Below are 21085 nucleotides of genomic sequence, written 5' to 3'. Positions count from 1 at the left end.
GCCCTCATCCAACGTATTCCGGCGATCTTGACCAGATCGTCGGTCCATCTTGTGGGGGGCCTACCAACACTGCCTCTTTCGGTACGTGGTCGCCATTCGAGGTCTTTACGGCCCCGACGGCCATCTGTCCGTCGAACTATGTGCCCTGCCCACTGCCACTTCAGTTTCGCAATCATTTGGACTATGTTGGTAACTTTGGTTCACTTACGGATCTCCTCCTTTCTGATTCGACCTCGCAAGGAAACTCCGAGCATAGCCCTCTTAGCGACCATGAGCTTTCTCATAAGGCCCATAGTTAGCGACCACGTCTGCGTACCGTAAGTCATCACTGGCAACACACACTGGTTGAAAACCTTCGTCTTCAGACACTGTGGTACTTGGGACGAGAAGATTTTACGGAGTTTCCCGAACTCTGACCATCCGAGTTGGATTCGACGAGAGACCTCTTTGGCGAAATTGGACCTGCCTAACTGGATTATTTGCCCAAGGTAGATTCGTCGACAATTTCGAGAGTACAGTTCCCAATTGTTATTGGAGTAGGTGCGACATGTTCATTAGACATGATTTTCGTCTTGTCCATGTTCATTTTGAGACCTACTCCTTGGGAAGGCTGTATTGAGGCCATCGAGCATATGGCTTAGGTCTTCCATGGTCTCTGCCATGATTACGATATCGTCTGCGAATCGAAGGTGAGTGATGTATTCGCCGTTGATGTTGTTTGCCCAATCCGTTCCAGTCTAGAAGCTTAAAGACATCTTCCAACATTAGAATGTTACATATTTAAATAAAATACTTTTCAAAGGATTGAAACGCACGATCAGGTTATTGCGTAAAAGTTTAATATATTTTTAACATTATTTTATGTGTCTTGACCTTTCCAGAGCACGTTTTCAGATGGTCCCGATGAAAAGCCAATTTACCCCCTGAAAACAACTCCTTATGAAATAAAAACACGCTTATAGTAACATACTTTTATTTCTAATTGTTTCTCTTAAACAGAAACATGCCTCGCGCACTTAAATAACATAAAAAAATATTTCATCATTTCTTCATGATTTCAATTACACTACTTAGGTATAACAAAATAATTACTATACAAATTAATTACAAATCACTATATATTTCATAATATTATGATATTGGTTACTTATATATTTTCTGTAAAACTTTAGCGGCAGAGGGGTTAGGGCAAATGGCAAAATACGCCTAATTTATTGGAACGGGCAGTTTACCTCACCCAATTACATTGCAATGCACTTCTCTCCCTGATCCTTATAACTACCTCGTATACCTATAATAAGGATGGCATCATAGTTAAGCGTCAGCGTAGACTAATAATTAAAAAAATTGCGATGGAGTAAGGAAAAATACTTCTTAACACAATAATTGCCTTTTATTGGGCAAACAGCAAAATTCTGACCAGGTAAGTAAGTCATTACAACAGGGGAATTAGGGCAAACGCTTAACATTCATTAACGTATTAAATTATGTATAGTGATTGAAGAATATTGTAATAGGACAGACTGCATTGTATGTACAGTACCTAAACTAAATCATTTACCAAAATGATTTAAGGCAAAATTAGGTACCTAATAGGTAATAATTTCGGGTCACAGGAGATAGGCAAAATGGCGAATTAATAGTTATCCATGCTCGCCTGGTACAAATATAAAAATCTCCAATACGGCACAAAATACCCTATTGGTATTGAAAAGGCAAGTAGACGCAACGAACAACAAAAGGTTACAGAATCTTATAAAATGGCAAAAAATGTAGGATAATTCGTTCCAAAATACAAATAATTTCTGATAAAAGCGTCTTTGCCACGCTTAAAACAATCTATACGACTTGAGAGACAGCTTTAGATATAAATAGGTATGTATGTAAATTACAAAAGATATGGATAATAATATATTCATAAGAACTGCGGTAATTATTCTCAGACCGACTCCACATTATATAAAACTAGTGGTATAAGTTCCTAAATTATTTTTGTAACCATATTCACAGCGATCATTTCCAAATTAGAAATTGAAAGAATTAAGGCACTAAACATTATAAAATGTATCTCGGTGGCGAACGATAATTATATTACTAAGAGTTGCAAATGTAAAGTAGCTTTATAAAAAAGGAGTTTTTTTTAATGATAACAGATAACGAGACGGGTAACGCAGTACCTGTGTTATACCCTGCCCATTAGAATGTAGTGCCGCTCAGGATTCTTTAAAATACTAAAATTCAGAGTGGCAGCGCGATTGAGTTCGTCACATTCGGAAATTTGTCTCAGTAACGCGCAACATCGACTAACCACTAATCCGTCAAACACGGAGTTTATACTCTTCCCCGACAGACGCAGATATAGTAATCTTACTGCTGTTCAATACCAATTTAAGCCTTTTAAGTTAAATACCTTGGGGTTATTCTGAACAGTAAGCTGCTTCGGAATAAGCACATGAAACACAAGCTGGAAAAAGCGTGTATCATTTATTTATCTTTTAGTAGTGCAGAAGATTTATAGGGAAAACCTGTGTTGTTGGTCCAAAGATAAGTAGATGACTTTATACAGAATTCATAAGCAATTATCTCCTACGGAGCGATAGCTTGGTGTCCAAGGACAGAGATTGCGGCCATACAAAACAAACGTGCAGCGATTCCATTCCACGCTAACGTCCACCCCAAAAACCATACTTAAACACAGCTTGTCATACACCGATATGACACTTGACAACTTTAACATGAAGCGATAATGTCGCTTCTTCGCATGAAGCTGTGGTGTCTATGGAAGAATGAATACTGCCTTACAGCAAATCTTTGGAAGAGAGTTAAAAGGAGCATCCACTCTCCACCAGTTAAATGAATAATTTACACAGACTGTTCCAAAATGGCAGTTGGTGCTGGTGCTGGTATCTTCTCACGGGAATTGAACATACACACACCAATACCCGTGGGCACACACAGCATCATCCTCCAATGGGAGTGTGTAGCCATCAAGGAACCCGGAAACGCGATACTAAAAAGGAAAGTACATGGCCACAATATCAGAATTCTATCCGATAGTATGGCGGTTCTAACTGCGCTGAACAGCAATGCCTACAACTCAACGCACGTAATATACGAGTGTCGTGAATCCCCGGAACGAGTTGCCTCTAACAACTGGGTAACTCTGTTTGCATCAAGAGACACAGCAGTGCGTTGGGGAATGATGCAGCAGATGAACTTGCAAGGCAGGGATCAATGACCCAAGTGGACTTGCTTATTGCCAGCTTAGAAAATACTAGGTCGCTTCGAGAAGACTGCGAACACCCCAGCAGTGTCTAACTTCTGAAAGGAGCTTGTTGGAGTGGCTGGCCAACACTGCACACAAAATGGACCCAACTAAGTGGTTTAATTGCGGAAACGAAGCCACTATGTCATACAATACTTTAAAATAACATATAAGTTCTTATTCAGATAATGAAACGAGTTAAAATTTGGAAATAAACGTTAAGGGTTATTAGATTTGCTGCTATAGAAAAATGGTTGACATAAAACAGTGTACAAAAAGAAATTGTAGCTTTATGCGAAGAGACAGAAATACTGTGAAGACGGGCAAGTTTTTTAGCCCCCAGAAATCCCAATGAATTTCATTAAAATCGTTGGAGCAATTTCGGGATACATGATACACATCGTCGTGGGACCAGTGAATCAAAGGTACACAGTGGAACACATAATATTCAAATCAAAATCAGTTTATTCAAGTAGGTCACGAAAGTTACACTTATGAATGTCAAAAAAAAAAAATATTTTTCTTATAGAATCTACCGCTACTTCGTAAAGGGTTGAGCTAATGAGAAGAAGTAGCAAGAAACTCATTGCCACATTTTGGACGGAACGGTTTTACAGTAGCTGTCTATTTCCCTCGTTTTGCTTTCCACCATGCTCCGCTACAACTATAAAGTTTCTCAACAATAATCATGTTAATTTTGGTATATAAGTGATCATTATATTAAATTAATTCTCCCCAAACCAACCTTCGGAGGAAGCACAATACCCCAACATTCCTAAGTAAGAAAGAGAATAATGAAATAGGAACAATATCTGCGTTTATATAAAAGTATTGATGCACTGTTTCCAAAACGACTATGTTTAATAGAATTACTAATATACATAATATAACATAGAGTAGATATTGAACAGTGGCCTCGTCTGTTAGGTAGGTACCTCAGTGAATCAAATCAAATTCAAATAAAGGCCAAATGAAGGTACCTCGTCTAAGTCTAATCATTTAGCAAGCGAATTTAATTTATACTCAAATCATTACTAATTCAAAGGTATTTATTATAAATAGGTATATTTAGAATATAACAATTTAACTATCTAGATAATATGCAACAATTTCCATAATCATGGAATACACACTAATAGAGCAACTCCGGTGGGTTTAACAGTATCATTTTTTAAATGTTATTAACTAGTCTTAACTCAGAACCATGTTTATAAATATAAAATTAGAAGCCATTTTGGGAAATAGAGAGTGAAAGATAACTTTAGGCAAGATTTTTCTCAATCTAGAGAGATCAACTCTTTCTTTTTGGCCTATAAAAACAATAAATAAGAGAGGCTATTAGGTAAGAAATGTTAGCTTAGGATACTAAAATTCAAGAGGCTCTACAGTGGAGTTCTGAAGACCATGGCTATGTATGGGGCCCTTGTCTGCGTGGATACTATTTGCAGGAAGGGATGACACGGCAGATCACACGCCTAAATGTCAGTGTTCCGCCCGGACCTCTCAGTACCTAGCATGGTGAAGAGCATGCTGAGCAGGGAAGAGGCTTGGAAGCGGCGAATTTTGCGAACACGTTATGCTGCAGAAGGAGGATGCTTAAAGTATAAGAAAGAGGGCCGCAGTGGACCCTCAGTGAGCAACTCAAAAAAGGTGTCATGCCCATCTGAAAGCCTGTAAGGGGCCATCTGTCTTCTTTTCTCTTGAGGTTCTAAAGTGAAATAGCCTGTAAAGAACCCGCTGATATTCGCAATAAGGGTACTCGGCAAGATTCAAAGTTTAGTGGGTATTAGCACTTTACCTCTTCTACTTAAGTAGAAGAGGCAAAAGTGGTTTAAGTCTCGCACTCCCTGTGCTGCGCTCTTTGTTAAAAAAAGGAGAATAAAGAATGCGGCAAAAAGTATTTGAGGGGGTTACCTATCCAAATTTTGACCTTATGAATTGTTGGACTAAAATTAACTTTTATTACCACCTATTTATTACATATTATCTAATTCTCTGTTTCCTTATAGCAATCACACATTTCCCCAAAACTATCCATAAACTTAGAAAATTGATATTTATTTGAAGCTATAAAATTAATCAAACTCACACATACATACAGTCTGCTGATAGACTTTAAACAATGACTTTACACTTATCTAATTTTGTAACCATAACTACAATAGTTATGAAATTGGATGTGCAAGAAAACATTGCCAAGCAACTGCTGATTACTAAACATAACTTTAGTATTATTATTTTATACACATAAACAACACAAACAATTTTACATTTTCAACAACAGTGTTCTTTGCGGTAGATGATCTCGGCAGTTAAAAAGTGCTTATTGTCTGATCAAGACCTTGTTCATTCACGAAACCCGCTTTAAATAAAGGAGTTGATTAATTTACACTTGTCATTGGTGAAATCTAAAAAGGATGCGCCATTAAGCCAAACAATAATAATGAAAAAGGGAAATTATTTTGGCTATCAAAAATTAAAGACTTTATCACCCTGATTCAGAATCAATTGCAATAATTACAAGATTTACGAACAATTTTTTTATAATATATTATATTCCATTACCATTCAATGATTTATTGTCTCAAGTAATTTAATTTTAATTTAATAATGAATTCCCAATAAAATTCATGTATTATGACTAGAGACCGGATTATATGCAAATGCATATTGCATATTTAGTACCTTTTCAGTAGTACACCCAAACATTGCATTCAAATTTAAACACTGCCGAATAACCACAGTAGACGTAGAACACTCCTTTTACGCTAAATTTATCAAGCGATCGTAGACACAATTTGTCTACAGAACATTTAGAACAGTACTTAGTAGTACATATTTTTAAAGGTAAATCTTAAATTTCATTGTTACCTAAGTAGGTACATCTTGTAATAGGTTTTTTCACAAATAAGATTGTCAGTACAAGCCTCTATAAAATAAAATAAAAATATTTAAATATGACTTTTTATTTTTTATTTTTTCCTGTTTAATTGTATGCATATTTTGGCCCTTTTTGTGGATTTTCGTGCATATTTTAGCTCTTTTACTTGCATATTTGCTATGCAATGTAAACTATTCAGTAGATATATTTTAGGCATTTTTTGTAGCATATAATCCGGTCTCTAATTATCACAGTGTTACATAACAATCAATATTTTTAACAAAATTTATTGTATATTTATGTATAACATGTGATATAATATAAAAGTTGCCATGACCATACAAATCTTAAAACAAGAGTACAGTCTAGAGATCTCGATTTAAAGTAATTGTCAGTCCTACACACTACTTATCCCAATAATAACCTAAAATAATATAAATAATAACATTTTATTAGTTTATATGTTTATACAGGTTACATAATTCAAGTGGATCCAATTTTTACGGAAAGATTTTTTTTTTTTCAATTAATCAACCCATAGAATAGTAGTAAAACAAACTTGTAAATGTGCTTAAATATTAAAACATAAGTAAAATTATGATGTTGTGAAATGAAAATTAAAATATCTTCTAATCACATAATTTATAATCCCCACAGTTAAGTAAGAAATGATCCTCGAGTGTACTATAAATACTAACATCATATGTATGTATTTATATAATTAATCATCAGATTTTAAAAATAAATTGGATGCACTTTGAAAAATGGCCCTGTATTATGATGGTATTAAGTTACAACTCATAAATGTACAACATTAAATGCATTGCTAATATATTCCTTCAAATCTGTTGAATTATGTTGGTGATGAAACTTTTCTATTTCAAGTAAACTCAACAACTGAACTGATTAATTTCATTCATACTCAAACTAGTAGGTAAAAATGCAATAAGAATTTAAAAAAAAATACATGTCATTTTTAATCTCTGGACTTTAACTTTTGGCTGTGCACCATGTGCAATGTAAACTATTCAGTAGATAGATAATATTTCTTTCTTTTTTACGTAAATAATTGACATTTCTATTACTATAAGACACAAAGTCAGTTCTACCCAGCTGAGCACTGTATGTTTGGTGTGTATGATGCACTGATCTACAGGCATACTCTGCAACTTACATAATATCTATGCGCCACTAATGATTTGTACCATGCCAGTGATCCTGGCTATATTGAGGCAATTCCATGGGCAATTTCTTATAAACATTACTATTTTGTACTGGTTGAGGAGGAGGTGCTTTTTGTACATTAGCATTCCTAAACTTGGTAGAATATTTATAAAAATCAGACATTTCAAATGGCTTTGTTTCCTCTCTGTATGGTATGCACTTTCCCTGTTCAATTACCGTCATGTTTTTAGGTGATTCTAATGATATAGCACTTGGAGACATTACCTGAGGGCTAATCGGCTGACTAGGAGGACTCTGCATTGCAGAGTGGCGGCCCGTTGAGACCATTACTTCATATGGCTGAGACTTCCCATAACTTGGAGTTCTTTTAAGGCTTACACTTTTCTTCAATGCAGGAGCTTCTCTTGTTGGAGAATCTAATGATGTTTCATACCATTGTTTTTCCTTCACTTTCATATCCTGAGAGCCAGGTGAAAATTTGTTCATGCTAACAGAATCAAAGTTACCGTGTGAAAAACCTGACATTTGACTAACTGGACTAAGTGGATCAAGATATGATCTTTTATCATCCATACAATAGTCGTCAGTTGACACTTGTAGTTGCAAGTGCAGTGGATTTCTCACAGAATTTCGTTCCCGCAGTGGTAATGTATTCGGCACAGGGATATTTCGTTCCGTGGGTATATGAACTCTGTCCATTTCTTGGATATCTGGTTGGGACCTATGTTCATACATCGGTGCAGGTGGGCGGTACTGGACGGCCAGATTATCTAAATGGTGATTATAATCACTATGTGAAGTCAAATGATATGTCTGAGTTCTCTGTAATGTGTTTCTCCGAACACCATCTGGCCTCCGCTTTGACTGAATCTGCTGCTGATGATTTAAAGCACCCAAATGCTGACTTTGTGACTTTAACTGAGAAGCATACTGATATAAAATAGGAGTGTTTCTCATACCATTTGCATGCTGTGGTGGTATTGGTGGTGGGGCTACAGTGCCATGGGTGTAATGGGTTGTTATGTCTGGGTGACTGGAACTGAAGTGTGTTTCCCTCAGCCTAGACACATTGTGTGTATCAATTGGACTGTTATAGTAAATTTTATTGGTATATTCACTTGTTATTGTATGGTGCCGGTACACAGGCCCTTGTTGCAGTTCACTTTCAATGCTGTCAGCATCATGATCATGATGTGATAAAGCGGGGTAAGTATGTGATGTATGCATAGAAAATGTCTCTGGATGACGCTCTTGTGGTGGAGATGGGAAGAAGTTTGAGCAGCTCGTTTCCGGTCGACGAATTTGTCGAGGATGGATATTCTTGGTTGACATACCGGAAATGGATGGAGTTGACAGCCTGTGTGTAATATTCTTACGCATGAATTGTTCCGAATCTTGTCGATCCACTGTAGACCTAACACGCCTGGAAGAGCTGTCAGAGCCATCTTGAACGTCAGTACCATCAGTAGATCTATCCGTGCTGCGTATGCTACCCAATCTTTCTCTCTGAGGAACTTCTGGACTCAGAGGGGCTTCTGGAGGCATAATTCCAGTCAATTGCACTTCTTGCACGCACAGTTTATAAAGCTCTTCATTTTTAACAGCTAACATTTGCTCAAGTTCTTTCTTTCGAGCTTGAAACTTCAAAAGCTTGTCTTGTTTATCTGAATGTAAATCACTACCCATGGTGCTTGTACCCATATTCTCTTCGTAAATTAAGTAGTGAAATTCATTGAAAATACTATGGGTCCTACGAAAATTAATAGGATAATAGCATAATTAGAAAAAAATAGAAAGTCAAGAAACTAACATAAACAAAAACTTGGAAAAAATTTCTACACTCAACGCTGTTTTTTTTATGTTTATGGCTCGGTTCCCGGGGCCTTAGTCTAAGCCATTCTTTATACAAGTACAATCAATGATATAATAATATACCAAATTATTATTAAAGGAGGAAAATATCGCACTAGCGTCTAGCGCTTATTTGTTGTTGCAGACACAATAAATGACACATTCAGAAAATTGTTGTAATTTCTATTTATTGTGTCCGATAAAATAACATATCTTAAAATATGACAAGTTGTATGTTAAAAAAGTATAAAAACAATGATGCCAAGGTAAATTAGGGTGACGGAATTTTATTCCAAACGTAAGTATTTAATATAATGTGCAGCGGGATAAGGACAAGTATAGATAAAATATAATTCAAAATCATGTAAATAACACAAGTAGTAGAAAATAGGCATTAAAGGAATTCAAAACATGCAAAAGTTGGATTGAAGGCTTAAAGGTTTTGGATAAAGACCTTCACGGGCGGAATGACATTAGCACTGTAGCAACAAAATTATACAAATATATATTGCAGGAAGTCGTATTAAAACATTATACAAAAAATAATCTTGGAATATATTAACAGTGATCCCGTTAAATCAATAGACGAAATAAAAATAATAGAATGAATAAAAAGATTAAAAATAGAAAAAAGTGCTGCGAATAACATACCAAACGAGGCCCTTAGAGCTGCTCAAACGATATGGGCTGTACCATTAGCTCAGCCATAAAGCCTAGGATAGAGACATTTGGAGTTCTTTGGAGGAGGCCCTCACCCACACAGGGTTTCCCGTTAATAGTTATAAATAACCTACTAACAAAACTAAACAAATAATAATACTAACACTTGGAAAATAAAACAAAACTAATACTTGTGATATTATTTATTAAAAAATAAATACCTATGTTTTAACAGTCAAGTAATTAGCAGGTTCTTGATTTTCTCCTTTATTCTTATTTATTGATAAAAGACTTATATTAGGGACCTTCAAGAAAAGAGCATACTCCCACCTTAAAGCCTGGCAACGCGTTGCCAGGCAACAAAACACAGTGGTGACACCACTGTTGTTGTGGATGTCCATGGGCGGTTTAAAAAAACATTTGTGCAATTCACACGTGGTAGAAGTGCAAAAATTTTGGCATCAAGTTAATGAGATGAATGAAAATTTCGAGAAAAGGATAACTGTAGATTTTAGTAATTATCATAGTGATACAAAGTTTGATAATTATTCTACATTTTCTTCGTATGATATATTACATAGATTTATTCAGACTTAGCTTACCTTTTCGATAAATGATACAAGAGGCTTATGGTAACTAAAGTATGAAATTAATTCTTCGGTCTTAATATGGTCAATATATCTTTGGTACACTGCATCATTTACAGTTTATCTTGTTGTTAATACAGCGCGACTGCTGCACATTTTCAAATAAAATTTGGCGTCCAAAAACCGATTCTATAATGTAATGTGTATAATGCTTTCTATCTCATTTTCTCCCACGTTAAATCCTTTAAATTTATGTGCCCGTCTCTTTTTACTGTTACTTTTTCGTTGCATCCAGTTTCAAATCACAACTATGTTTAAAAAAGTTTTCTCTTCAAAAAGGTTAAATTACGAGGCATGTCATCATAATGTTGCTATTGAATAATTATCGAATATGGCTGTATAGGCTCCGAACCTTTTGCCTGTCCTAATAATCTATATATCGCATTACCGCGGGGCAGCCTAGCGAAACTAAAGCCATTGTATGAAACATGCAGTAATTTATAGATTGACAGATAACGGCTTTAATCTTGTTGGACATAGCCGAAATCCACTATATCAGCACCTATAGCAACATTGCGTTAAAGTTATGCTTGTTATTGGAACGAAGCTCCATAAAGGACGATGCGGAGAGGTACGCTAACCGGGAAAAAACGTCCGTAACGTAAGATTATTATTATTTATGTATAGGCTTTGTATGATGCCTATATAGTGTCTAATGTATAGTCTACGTGATGACTGTTATTATTATTATATCATTTAGTAATTACACCGTCTGGTGGTTAAAAGTGGAAACATCCGATCATTATTACTACGTTAGTTAAACGCATGGATGCTATGTATAGGTGTATGCTTACACGATGTATAGGTATACACACAAACGCTAACATTTCATTCTTAGCGTGGCTTGTGTTCGTGTTGAGTTATTTTGTGAATTACCCCCTGATACCTGATGAGGTAGCCCTAATAATTTATTAAAACATAATTAGGCTTAATTCGTAGCCATCTGGAGGGCAAAGCCAAATTGGCTTCAAAGAAATTGGGCGTCATTAATAGAGCACGGCAATACTTCAAGCCGGCCCACATTCTAGCGCTGTACAAAGCGCAGGTCCGGCCACACATGGAGTATTGCTCATCTCTGGTCTGGCGCACCCCAGTATCAGCTCGATCCATTTGACCGCGTGCAACGCAGAGCAGCTCGAATTGTTGTGGACCCAGTGCTCTATGAATTGCTGAATCACTTGGCGTTGCGTAGAGACCGCGTCGGTTCATTGTGTGTCTTCTACCTCATTTATCACGGGGAGTGTTCCGAAGAGCTGTTTAACCTGATTCCTGCCGCCGAATTCCACCTTCGCACGACAAGCCACTAGTTAGGATATCATCCCCACCATCTGGATGTGTGGCGGTCCTCCACAGTGCGGTTTTGATGGAGCTTTCTTCCACGTACTACAAAGCTGTGGAATGAACTTCCTTGTGCAGTGTTTCCGGGACGATACGACATGGGTACCTTCAAAAAAAGTGCATACATCTTCCTTAAAGGCCAGCAACGCTCCTGTGGTTCCTCTGGTGTTACAAGAGATTGTGGGCGGCGGTGATCACTTAATAATAATAATAATAATAATAATAATAAAATAACAGGTGACTCGTACGCTCGTTTGTCCTCCTATTCCAAAAAAAAAACAAAAATAATTATTAATATTCATATAAATAGCTGTTTCTTTTATAGATTATAATTATATATTTTTATAAATCACTGTAAATAAAATAAAGTTGATAACTGTATAAGTTAGTTTTTTTTTAATTTAATCAATAAAAATGTATACCGATTATTTTCTTTATACCTCGAATAGAACTTAAAATAAATATTTTTATAATAAGGAACTTCGTTCCTATCCGGTATCCCACGACACCACACGGTTTTTTATTAAATTATACTATTAGTAGATATACTAGATAAAGAGTGTCTCGAAATTAAAATATATTATCTTTGAAATATTAACAAAAATTGTAAAACCGTAATTGAATCAACTCTCAACTCAGCGCTAAATATTTAGTTTATTCTAGGATTAGGTGCAAGGCTTACGGACTTGCAAGCCGTGCCATGAAGTAAATTTAAAAAAATGTAGTTGTCAATTGTCGTAGTGTTTTCTCTATAACATCATAATTTGTCCAAGTGTCCAATCATCCATAGGGATGAAACCTTGGATGAAACGATAACCAAAAAGAATTTAAACAATACGTTCAAGAGACAGGAGTGCCAAACAAAATAATGATAAAAGTCGCTTGTATTGCACTAAATCTTGATACCAACATAATCAACTAATAATATCAGAGCTGCCAATATAATAAATATATAGGGTCGGAATTAATACATAATTTTTATCGATAATTAACTAATTGACCTGAGCAAAGTCTAACTAGTTTAAATGGATACGTTTTAGTTATCTCAAATAAAAAACAATTAACAATTAATATTTTATTGATAGTTTTGTTTTGCGTTGCAGTTTCGGTTTAGAGAGTCTTAGGTATTCGTTTTTCAGATGTTGCAATAAAGTCGTAGGCGAGGGTCCTGTATCTGAAATTATAACAGAATATATATTAGCAGAAGTTAGTTAACCCTAATTTTTAGGCTTTAAATATTTTTTGCACATCATAACCACAATATAATATAATAAAAAGGATTTTAAAGGTTAATAAACTTATAAAATATTTTAAGATCAATAAACTTATTAATCAAAAATATAGATACCATAAAAATGAAATAAATAAATTTAATAACAATGATAGTATAGCATTAAAAGAGGTAGATATGTCACTAGCGCGCCGAAAATCAATCGCCTAAATTGAGTCAATTGGTTCATTTGGTACGACCAAGTCCAGATGGTGAGAAAAAAGTGTCAAACACTACAAATAGATTTTAATATTATAATTTTTATTCTAGATGAATTAAATCAATACTCTATCACTTTTAGCATTCTATATTAGCTTATTATTTGTTCATAAGTGCTTACCTTTCTATATCCAAAAAGAATTTAGCCATGAAAATTCTCTTACTCCCATCTGACCAGCCAGATTTTAAACTACTTATTTTACACATTTTTTATTACAGGTTATACTTATTTTCTAAGTATCGATTCTAAAACTACTTGGTATCGGTGAAAATTATTGAGTATGTATTTGTATTTACTGGTATCGTTTTATCCCCTTCTTAAATTTAAATTGTCTTCATGTGATTACCTACTATTTCAAAATTATGTCAAATGACTGCACGTTTCATACTAAATTTCAATTTTTACTTAGGCAGTCCCGTCCACAAAATACTATTAGTATAACGAGGTCCCGTCTCTTGTGACGTAGTTATATATTTATAATATCCTCTTTGTTGAAAACTTCATCTGAATGTTGATTAGTTATTAAGAGACAAAAGAAGTTATAAACCATTATATAAATATATTAAGAATACAATTCTAACAATATAAAATAAAGTGAAGTGTTAAGTGAACTGTGAAATGAAAAGTATACATATTTAGATAATAAAAAAAGACTTGACTTAAAGGTCTTAGTTACCAGGTCATAAAATCCCAAAAAAAAAAAAAATGTTGAATTATCTCTACCTACGAGTGTTAAATATTAAATAACAAATTAATTGGCAACCCAATCTAAACCGACCAGATTTTCTTTGTAAACTATATATTTTCCCATATAACATTTATTTTTATCAAATTATGTCGAAAGTATACAAAACTGCGGTTTTAATTGCTGATAAATACGTGCCTCAAAAGCTACGACCCTTATGGGAACATGAAGCAGGTGCTTATTATAAAACAAAATATATTTTCAATGGATTTGTATTTCAGTACATAAAATGACGTGTTTTTTTGTTAACAGGTCCTAAAACAATATTTTTCTGGGCTCCTGCATTTAAATGGGTATGTTGATAATCTATCTAAAACAATTTCCAAGGTTATATGTCATAAACGACTTTGGGCAAAGGGCAATCAATTAATTCTTCTCGTAATTACCTGATTATCTTTTCAGTACTTACACGCAAGATCGTGAAAAAATTCTAAATTTACAGCAAAATTAACTTTTAATGTTCTGTAAGTTATCATCTTCATAATATTTTGTGTTCATGCTATTTCATATCGTATCAGATCACTGAATTTTCTCATTGTTACCGTAATTTCACCTTCATATTACAGGGCTTGGTGATGGCCGGTTTGGGTGATTTAACGAGGCCTGTGGAGACCCTCTCCATTCCACAGTCTGCATCCCTTGCGGCTACGGGTATCATTTGGTCGCGGTATTCACTTGTCATAATACCAAAGAACTACAGCCTGTTTGCTGTAAATGTATTTGTTGCTATAACAAGTCTGTATCAAATAGGAAGAGCTTACAATTTTCAAAAACAGCCAAATAAAAAGGCAGACAATTAATACATGATCTATTCATACATGAATAATGATTACTATTTGATAGTAAAAATAGAAATATTAATAATAATTATTCTTTCAAGGAGTGATACCAAGTGTTAGTAAATTGTTGATTAGTTGGTAGTTTTAGGTGAAAATCTCAGTGGGTAGTATAAAATTGACTCAACCTGTTCAGGTTGTTTCAAGAATAGTATATTTACTATATAGGCTATAATTTATAAGGTTACAGCAATATCATATTGTATGTCATTCTTTATAATATACATGAATTTACACCATGTATTACTCTAGTTTTTGTTGAATTTGGTGTACAAATATTATGTTCCATATAAAAATAACATTAACAATTTTACTTGAATGTCTTTAGCCATTTGTTGCATGGGTTGAAAGATCTTTCTTGGCCCCAACCTATGCCTAAATAATTGAACCTCATAACATAAAAAATTGGATTTACTCCAGTCAGTTTTCAGTATAGTTGAATTACATTGTGTCAAATTTGGCCTAAACTGTATATACAGTTGATATCAATGAAAGTGATTGTTCAAATCAAAAACATAATTTGACTATATAGAACATGTGACAGCCACTAACACTTCTGAATTGAAGAATATGTAGATGTTATATCTAAGTGGTGCTCAATCAGTTTAAAATGGTTATTTTAGTCTGTGATAATAATTATACATTTTAATAGGAATTATTATTTAGTGAAGATAATATTGTCTTGTATTTTACACTATATGGTAAGTTATTGAATGAAAGTTGTTCAATCTATTTTTTATTTTATTTATATGGGAAATGTATAACATACAAATCCTAATGATTTTATTATGTGTCAATAACAATCATATAAATTGATAATCATGTAAATAATGTTAATTAAATGAGTATCCAGAAATGATGACTATTTTTGTAACCTTTTTCAATTAGAAAATATATTTACTGTTTTAATTACTACTTTTTATTTCAACCACATTAATTTCTATGGTATTAAACTTGAATAATTTTGACTACTAGCTGACCTGGCAAACATTGTTTTGCCATATAAAGTATAATTCACGATGCGATAGTTTTATAAGTAATAAAATATTGCCTATATATATATTGTACATCATTTTGTTCTATTGTCAATAGTTTTTGCAGCGCACGCAAAAATAGGTTTTCGATTTTACACCTTGTGTTACAAAATAGCAATTTTATTACGGATCCCTAATTTTGAAAAAAAAAAACATAGCCTTCCTCGATAAATGGACTACCCAATACTGAAAGAATCATTTAAATCGGACCAGTAGTACCAGAGATTAGCGCATTCAAACAAACACTGCAGCTTTATAATATTAGTATAGATTATATCATGCATGTTGGTAATGTTTTTACAGTTACAGGTTACAGGGGTAATTTATATGGCATGCATATTGGTGATATATGGTTTCAGGATGATTGAAATTTAAACAGTTAAATATTTTGAAAAAGCATTTATTTCCGAGTCATGGATGTTCATGTTTGTATATGCATGTTTACAATTGTTATCAATCTATATATATAAAAATGAATTGCTGTTGATTAGTCTCGCTAAAACTCAAAAACAGCCTGACCGATTTGGCTAATTTTGGTCTTGAATTATTCCTGGAAGTTCAGCGAAGGTTTAAAAGGTTAATAAATATGAAAATGCTCAGAATTAAATAAAAACAACAAAAATGTTGTTTTTCCTTTGATGTGTTACATAATTTCTATCAATTTCAGTATAGCAACAGGGTGCATATTTTACGAAATAATTCTTGATGTTATGATATATTATTGACAAATTCATAAAAAATATTATTTTATTAATAATATACAGAACAACGTCTGTCGGGTCAGCTAGTCTAGTATAAAATATGCCCACAGTACCTACATGCTCTCTAGTGTGCGCCTAGATAATAGTCGAGGAGCTGGTCGTTTTTTTTCTCTAAAATATGGTTGTGGAAGGTGATGGCTGGTCCCACATGCTCGTGTGGCTAGTTGTGGTGATGATCCTGTGTTAATTTTAAATTTGATATAATAACTATATTTTCATAATGTAGATATAATGCTTTCATTATACTTTCATTTATGTAGTAACAGTGTGTGTGGATTGATGCTACTATTCTCTTGGTTTTTTTTATACTACTCATATTTTAATTTCTCGTTTCAGTCATGATGTCTGGGTATAATCTGATGTAGATATTTTTTAAAATAAATCGTAAAATGATGAATCTTTAAATATTGATTGATATAGAAAATAGTGGCAATGAGTTTCTTACCACTTCTTATTAAAGCTCAAACTTTTCCAAAGTGGTGGTAAAAGGTAAAATTTAAGTTTTGAAATTCTTAATTCTCGTTTTTAACCTAATTTAGTGAAATTTATACGAAATTTAAATTATGTAACTTTGAATATCTTTGAGAATTATAAATGATTTATATCTAAATGATCGGACAGCCTGGGACTAGATTGTGATGATTTTATAGCGATAGAAATGTCTACAATATTGTATATTTTTATTGAAAAGAGCGCAAAAAAAAGAATGCTGGGAGAGTTTCTTGCGCCGCTTCTTCTCTCTCAGAACGCCATTTGTTTCCGAAGCGGTAGTAGTATCTAGTATATTAGAAATGACATCAAAAAGAATTCTAAAGGAATCAATTTTGAGAAAATAAATTCCTATTATGCCCTTTTATTGCCGTTTCTCTTTTTAGTAACATAACAAAAAAATTCCTGTCTAAAATGAGGTGGATTGCGCATATTTATCATAAACTTGGAGAAGGCCAATGAGAAAGTGGTTAGGAATGGTGGAGGAGGTGGAGGACTTTGGCTATGCATTGGGTGAATAACGTACTTATAAGCCATGCATTCACTATGAAGGCTGATTTGTTACTTTTATGCCCTTTGCTTCCCCGGGGCATAAAGTTCCAGGCCCAAGGGTATTGTAAGAGGCGACCTAGGGCATTTACCAGTGGGAGGCTCCTTTGCACAGGCTACCGACTAGATTATGGGTACCACAACTGCGCCTTTTTCTGCCGTGAAGCAGAAGTGTAAAGTTACTGGGCAAATGAGACTTAACATCTTATATTATCACGTGCTCTGTAAGCAGCTCTATCGCTTGACGTTGCTTTACTGTCATCTACCGCATTTATCACGGAGAGTGGTCAATAGAGCTGTTTAGGCTAATTTCAACACTACACCACACGCTACAAACTAAAAAACCGTCCGCACCATTTGGATGTTTCGTGCTGGTCCTCAACAGTGCTGCCACGGAACTGTCTTACACACAACTAGGGAATGAGTTTCCAGGCCGATACGACATTAGTATTCCAGAAACTTACGAACACACACCTGAAAGGCCGGCATCGCTCATGTCCAAAGAGAATTTAAACACTACGTTCACTAATGTCATTCCTCTGGTGTTGCAAAAGAGGGTGTGTGGATGTAGTCACTGACCATTAGATGATACGAACGCATTTTATTCTCCTCTTCCACACAAAAACCCCATGTTATTTTTATTTAAAACTTTTAAATTCGTTCTCTATCATCCTCAAAACAAGATTATCTCTCATCATTCGTAAATTCCAATATCTAATTATTGTCATGTCAAGTCTGTTTGTGTATCTGTCCAGTTTTAATAATATTATGGTGGAACTTTCACCTAAGGCCTTGGCTGCCGGATTTTCTGTAGGATTTTTCTCCTTTAATTTTTACATACTCCTCTCTAACAAGGCATGGCTGAGGGTTTAATTTGTCTGCCTTCACTACCGTTAGGAATCTTTGTCCTCTAACCTTGTAGCCATTGACCAATTATTATCGGTCACCCAGACCCTTACATGAAAACCGCCATTTGGACGAAAAGGTCCCGGGTGTTATATCAATGTTTATACTCCTTCGGCGCCAAGGAGCCATGCAAGCCGTCTGGTGATAAGTGATAACCACTGCCTTCGCTTTATTACCAATAGCCCGTCAGTCTTGACAGTTTAATAAATGAAAATTAAGTACGTATATTTTGAGGGAATTATAATAATAATAAATTAAGTGTATTAATATTTCCTTTCTCAAGTGTTTTTATTTTTATCTACACCCATGCTTTAAATCCTCTATTAAAGATTCTGAAACAGCTTATTGCCAACATTAAAACACCCAATGTTCTAATAACCATTACATCACCCAAAAGAGTGTTGTAATGTTGTACTGAATTTCATAACAACACTCCTATGTTTTTTTTTATCCCTTTATGCGCAAAGAGTTTCAACATACAGCCACATTCTTATTGCTCGATGCGTGGTATCTGTATGAATTTCAAAAAAAGAACATTTTCGTTTACGCGCGCTCCACACTCCCAGAACGTCGCGTGCCGTAAAAAAAAAGTAAGTTATTCGAATCCCCGCCATTTTTCTTCGATATTTTTATTGTTTTGTTTACAAAAAATGAGCGATTCATTCTAAACGCTGCAAAAGAACATTATATTCGAGTGAATTTTAATTATTGCACTATACAAAATGTAAATTACTACTAAAATAAATAATTGTTTCTTAATACTTATTTTATTTGTATATAATCAGTAACGAATTATATTAGGTTACTACTTGGACTGGTGTTTTAATGTTAGCAGTAAGCTAACTGTTCCAGAATATTTTAGTGGATTCATATTCTGACTGTAGATAAAGTCTTGTACGCAACTGTTGATAAGTAGGTATTAAAACACTCATGTGATACTATTATCACACCCGGCTTCGCCTCGTGAGATAAATCCACATTCGTGTTTTAATACCCCTTATTACACAACAGTTGCGTAAATAACTATATTAACACTGAAAAAATATATATAATTTCAGAATTTTACCCATTTTCAGGCACTCGTATTAGCCTCGCTGGATGAATACCGGCGGCCATTAGATACAGTGTCGCCAACACAATCAGCAACGCTTGCCGCAACAGGGCTTATTTGGACGAGGTACTGTCTAGTCATTCGACCAATCAACTATGCACTCTCTATATGCAACTTCTCTTTGGGGCTGGCCAACGCTGTGCAATGCTACCGTGCTTATAGCTACCAACAACGTTATAAAGTTTCCGAATAATCATACTTCAAGGTTCTTAAATATTTGCATTTGGCGGGAATTGCAAAGATATAGTAGTAGAGTAACAGAAATAAAAGAAAAACTCTACTTACAGTTTAACACTAAAAAGTTTACATATTGTACAGTTTTCTGTCCATCAAGAGAACTTATTCCGCCACCATATTACAGAACTATTTCTGCCATTGATTTCTTTAAGTAGTAAGTAACATGTAGTAGACATCATCGAGCCGATAATATTACTCGACTGGTCTAAAGTTCGGTTACAAATAATAAAAAATGTGTGCACGCACGCAAGAAGTAATAATACTTCATTGGCGTAACAAAATAGAAAACCTTATTTTTTTTATTCCTCCTGCTATTTTACGTCTGTAGAAATAATAATCTTGTAATCGGATGACGACCACATCCTTTCCGTTTCCTTGGCCTATAAATCGTGCCAATAAAGAAACGACTCCAAAATGGCGTCCACTTATGATTCGCCCTCATTCGCACATGCAATATCCCTGTTACGCCGCCATTTTAGAATCGTTTCTATATTGGCACGAGGTGTATGAGCGTACATTTTGTCGTTTTCCTTGTTGTACCGCTTTTCAAATGTGATATTATATTATACTATTATCTGGATACGAATGACACCTAGCTTTTGAACTGTCTTGAAAATGACTAATGGCTCCATATCCGCTTTGTGCAAGCAAAGCTGTATCTGTTATCCTTAACACCCCATTCCATTATTGTTAATTAATATTAACCTTTGAAATGGCGGCAAAAAATAAAAAAGGAGAGCGTCTCAAACTCGAAACGCCAGTCTAGTTAATAACTTAATTACTATTACCTACTCCACTCCCATCTCGAATACAAATCGAACAATATAATATTTAGTAATCCTAGATAATTTATACGTCTGGATAGCCTCTTGCTGTTACACAAACAATAAAAAAAGGCCAGGAATATTAGTTTAGTGTGCGTGGCGAGCTACGTCTTACACTTGCGATTTGTATGACACTTCGTGTTAGTGTGTGTGAATTGCTCAAAATAGAGATTAGTTCTATTTTCTAAATTCTATTTTTTTCGACGTTTTCACAGCAGCTGTCATAGTGTATCTCGACGTATAAATAATCTAAGGTAGTAATATCGTTTTCCACCT

General features: G+C 34.5%; 2 protein-coding genes across 2 annotated transcripts; one reads left to right on the top strand and one right to left on the bottom strand.

The window, feature by feature from the left end:
* Positions 1 to 818: 818 nt before the first annotated feature.
* Positions 819 to 9177, bottom strand: LOC126975611 (uncharacterized). The gene is made up of 2 exons (XM_050823583.1): positions 7596 to 9177; positions 819 to 923 (listed from the first exon to the last, which is right to left on the bottom strand). The coding sequence occupies exons 1-2, from the start codon at positions 9030 to 9032 to the stop codon at positions 891 to 893; spliced, it is 1470 nt and encodes a 489-aa protein (XP_050679540.1). The 5' UTR covers positions 9033 to 9177; the 3' UTR covers positions 819 to 890.
* Positions 9178 to 14022: 4845 nt separating this feature from the next.
* Positions 14023 to 15807, top strand: LOC126975642 (mitochondrial pyruvate carrier 2-like). The gene is made up of 3 exons (XM_050823651.1): positions 14023 to 14236; positions 14315 to 14355; positions 14629 to 15807. Exons 1-3 carry the CDS (start codon positions 14152 to 14154, stop codon positions 14860 to 14862), a joined length of 360 nt encoding a protein of 119 aa, XP_050679608.1. The 5' UTR covers positions 14023 to 14151; the 3' UTR covers positions 14863 to 15807.
* The last annotated feature ends 5278 nt before the right edge of the window (positions 15808 to 21085 follow it).

The sequence above is a fragment of the Leptidea sinapis genome, chromosome 36, assembly GCF_905404315.1.
Source record: "Leptidea sinapis chromosome 36, ilLepSina1.1, whole genome shotgun sequence".
NCBI lineage: Eukaryota > Metazoa > Arthropoda > Insecta > Lepidoptera > Pieridae > Leptidea > Leptidea sinapis.
Note: the sequence above shows the minus strand (reverse complement) of the source record. Positions and strands in the feature narration are given on the sequence as shown.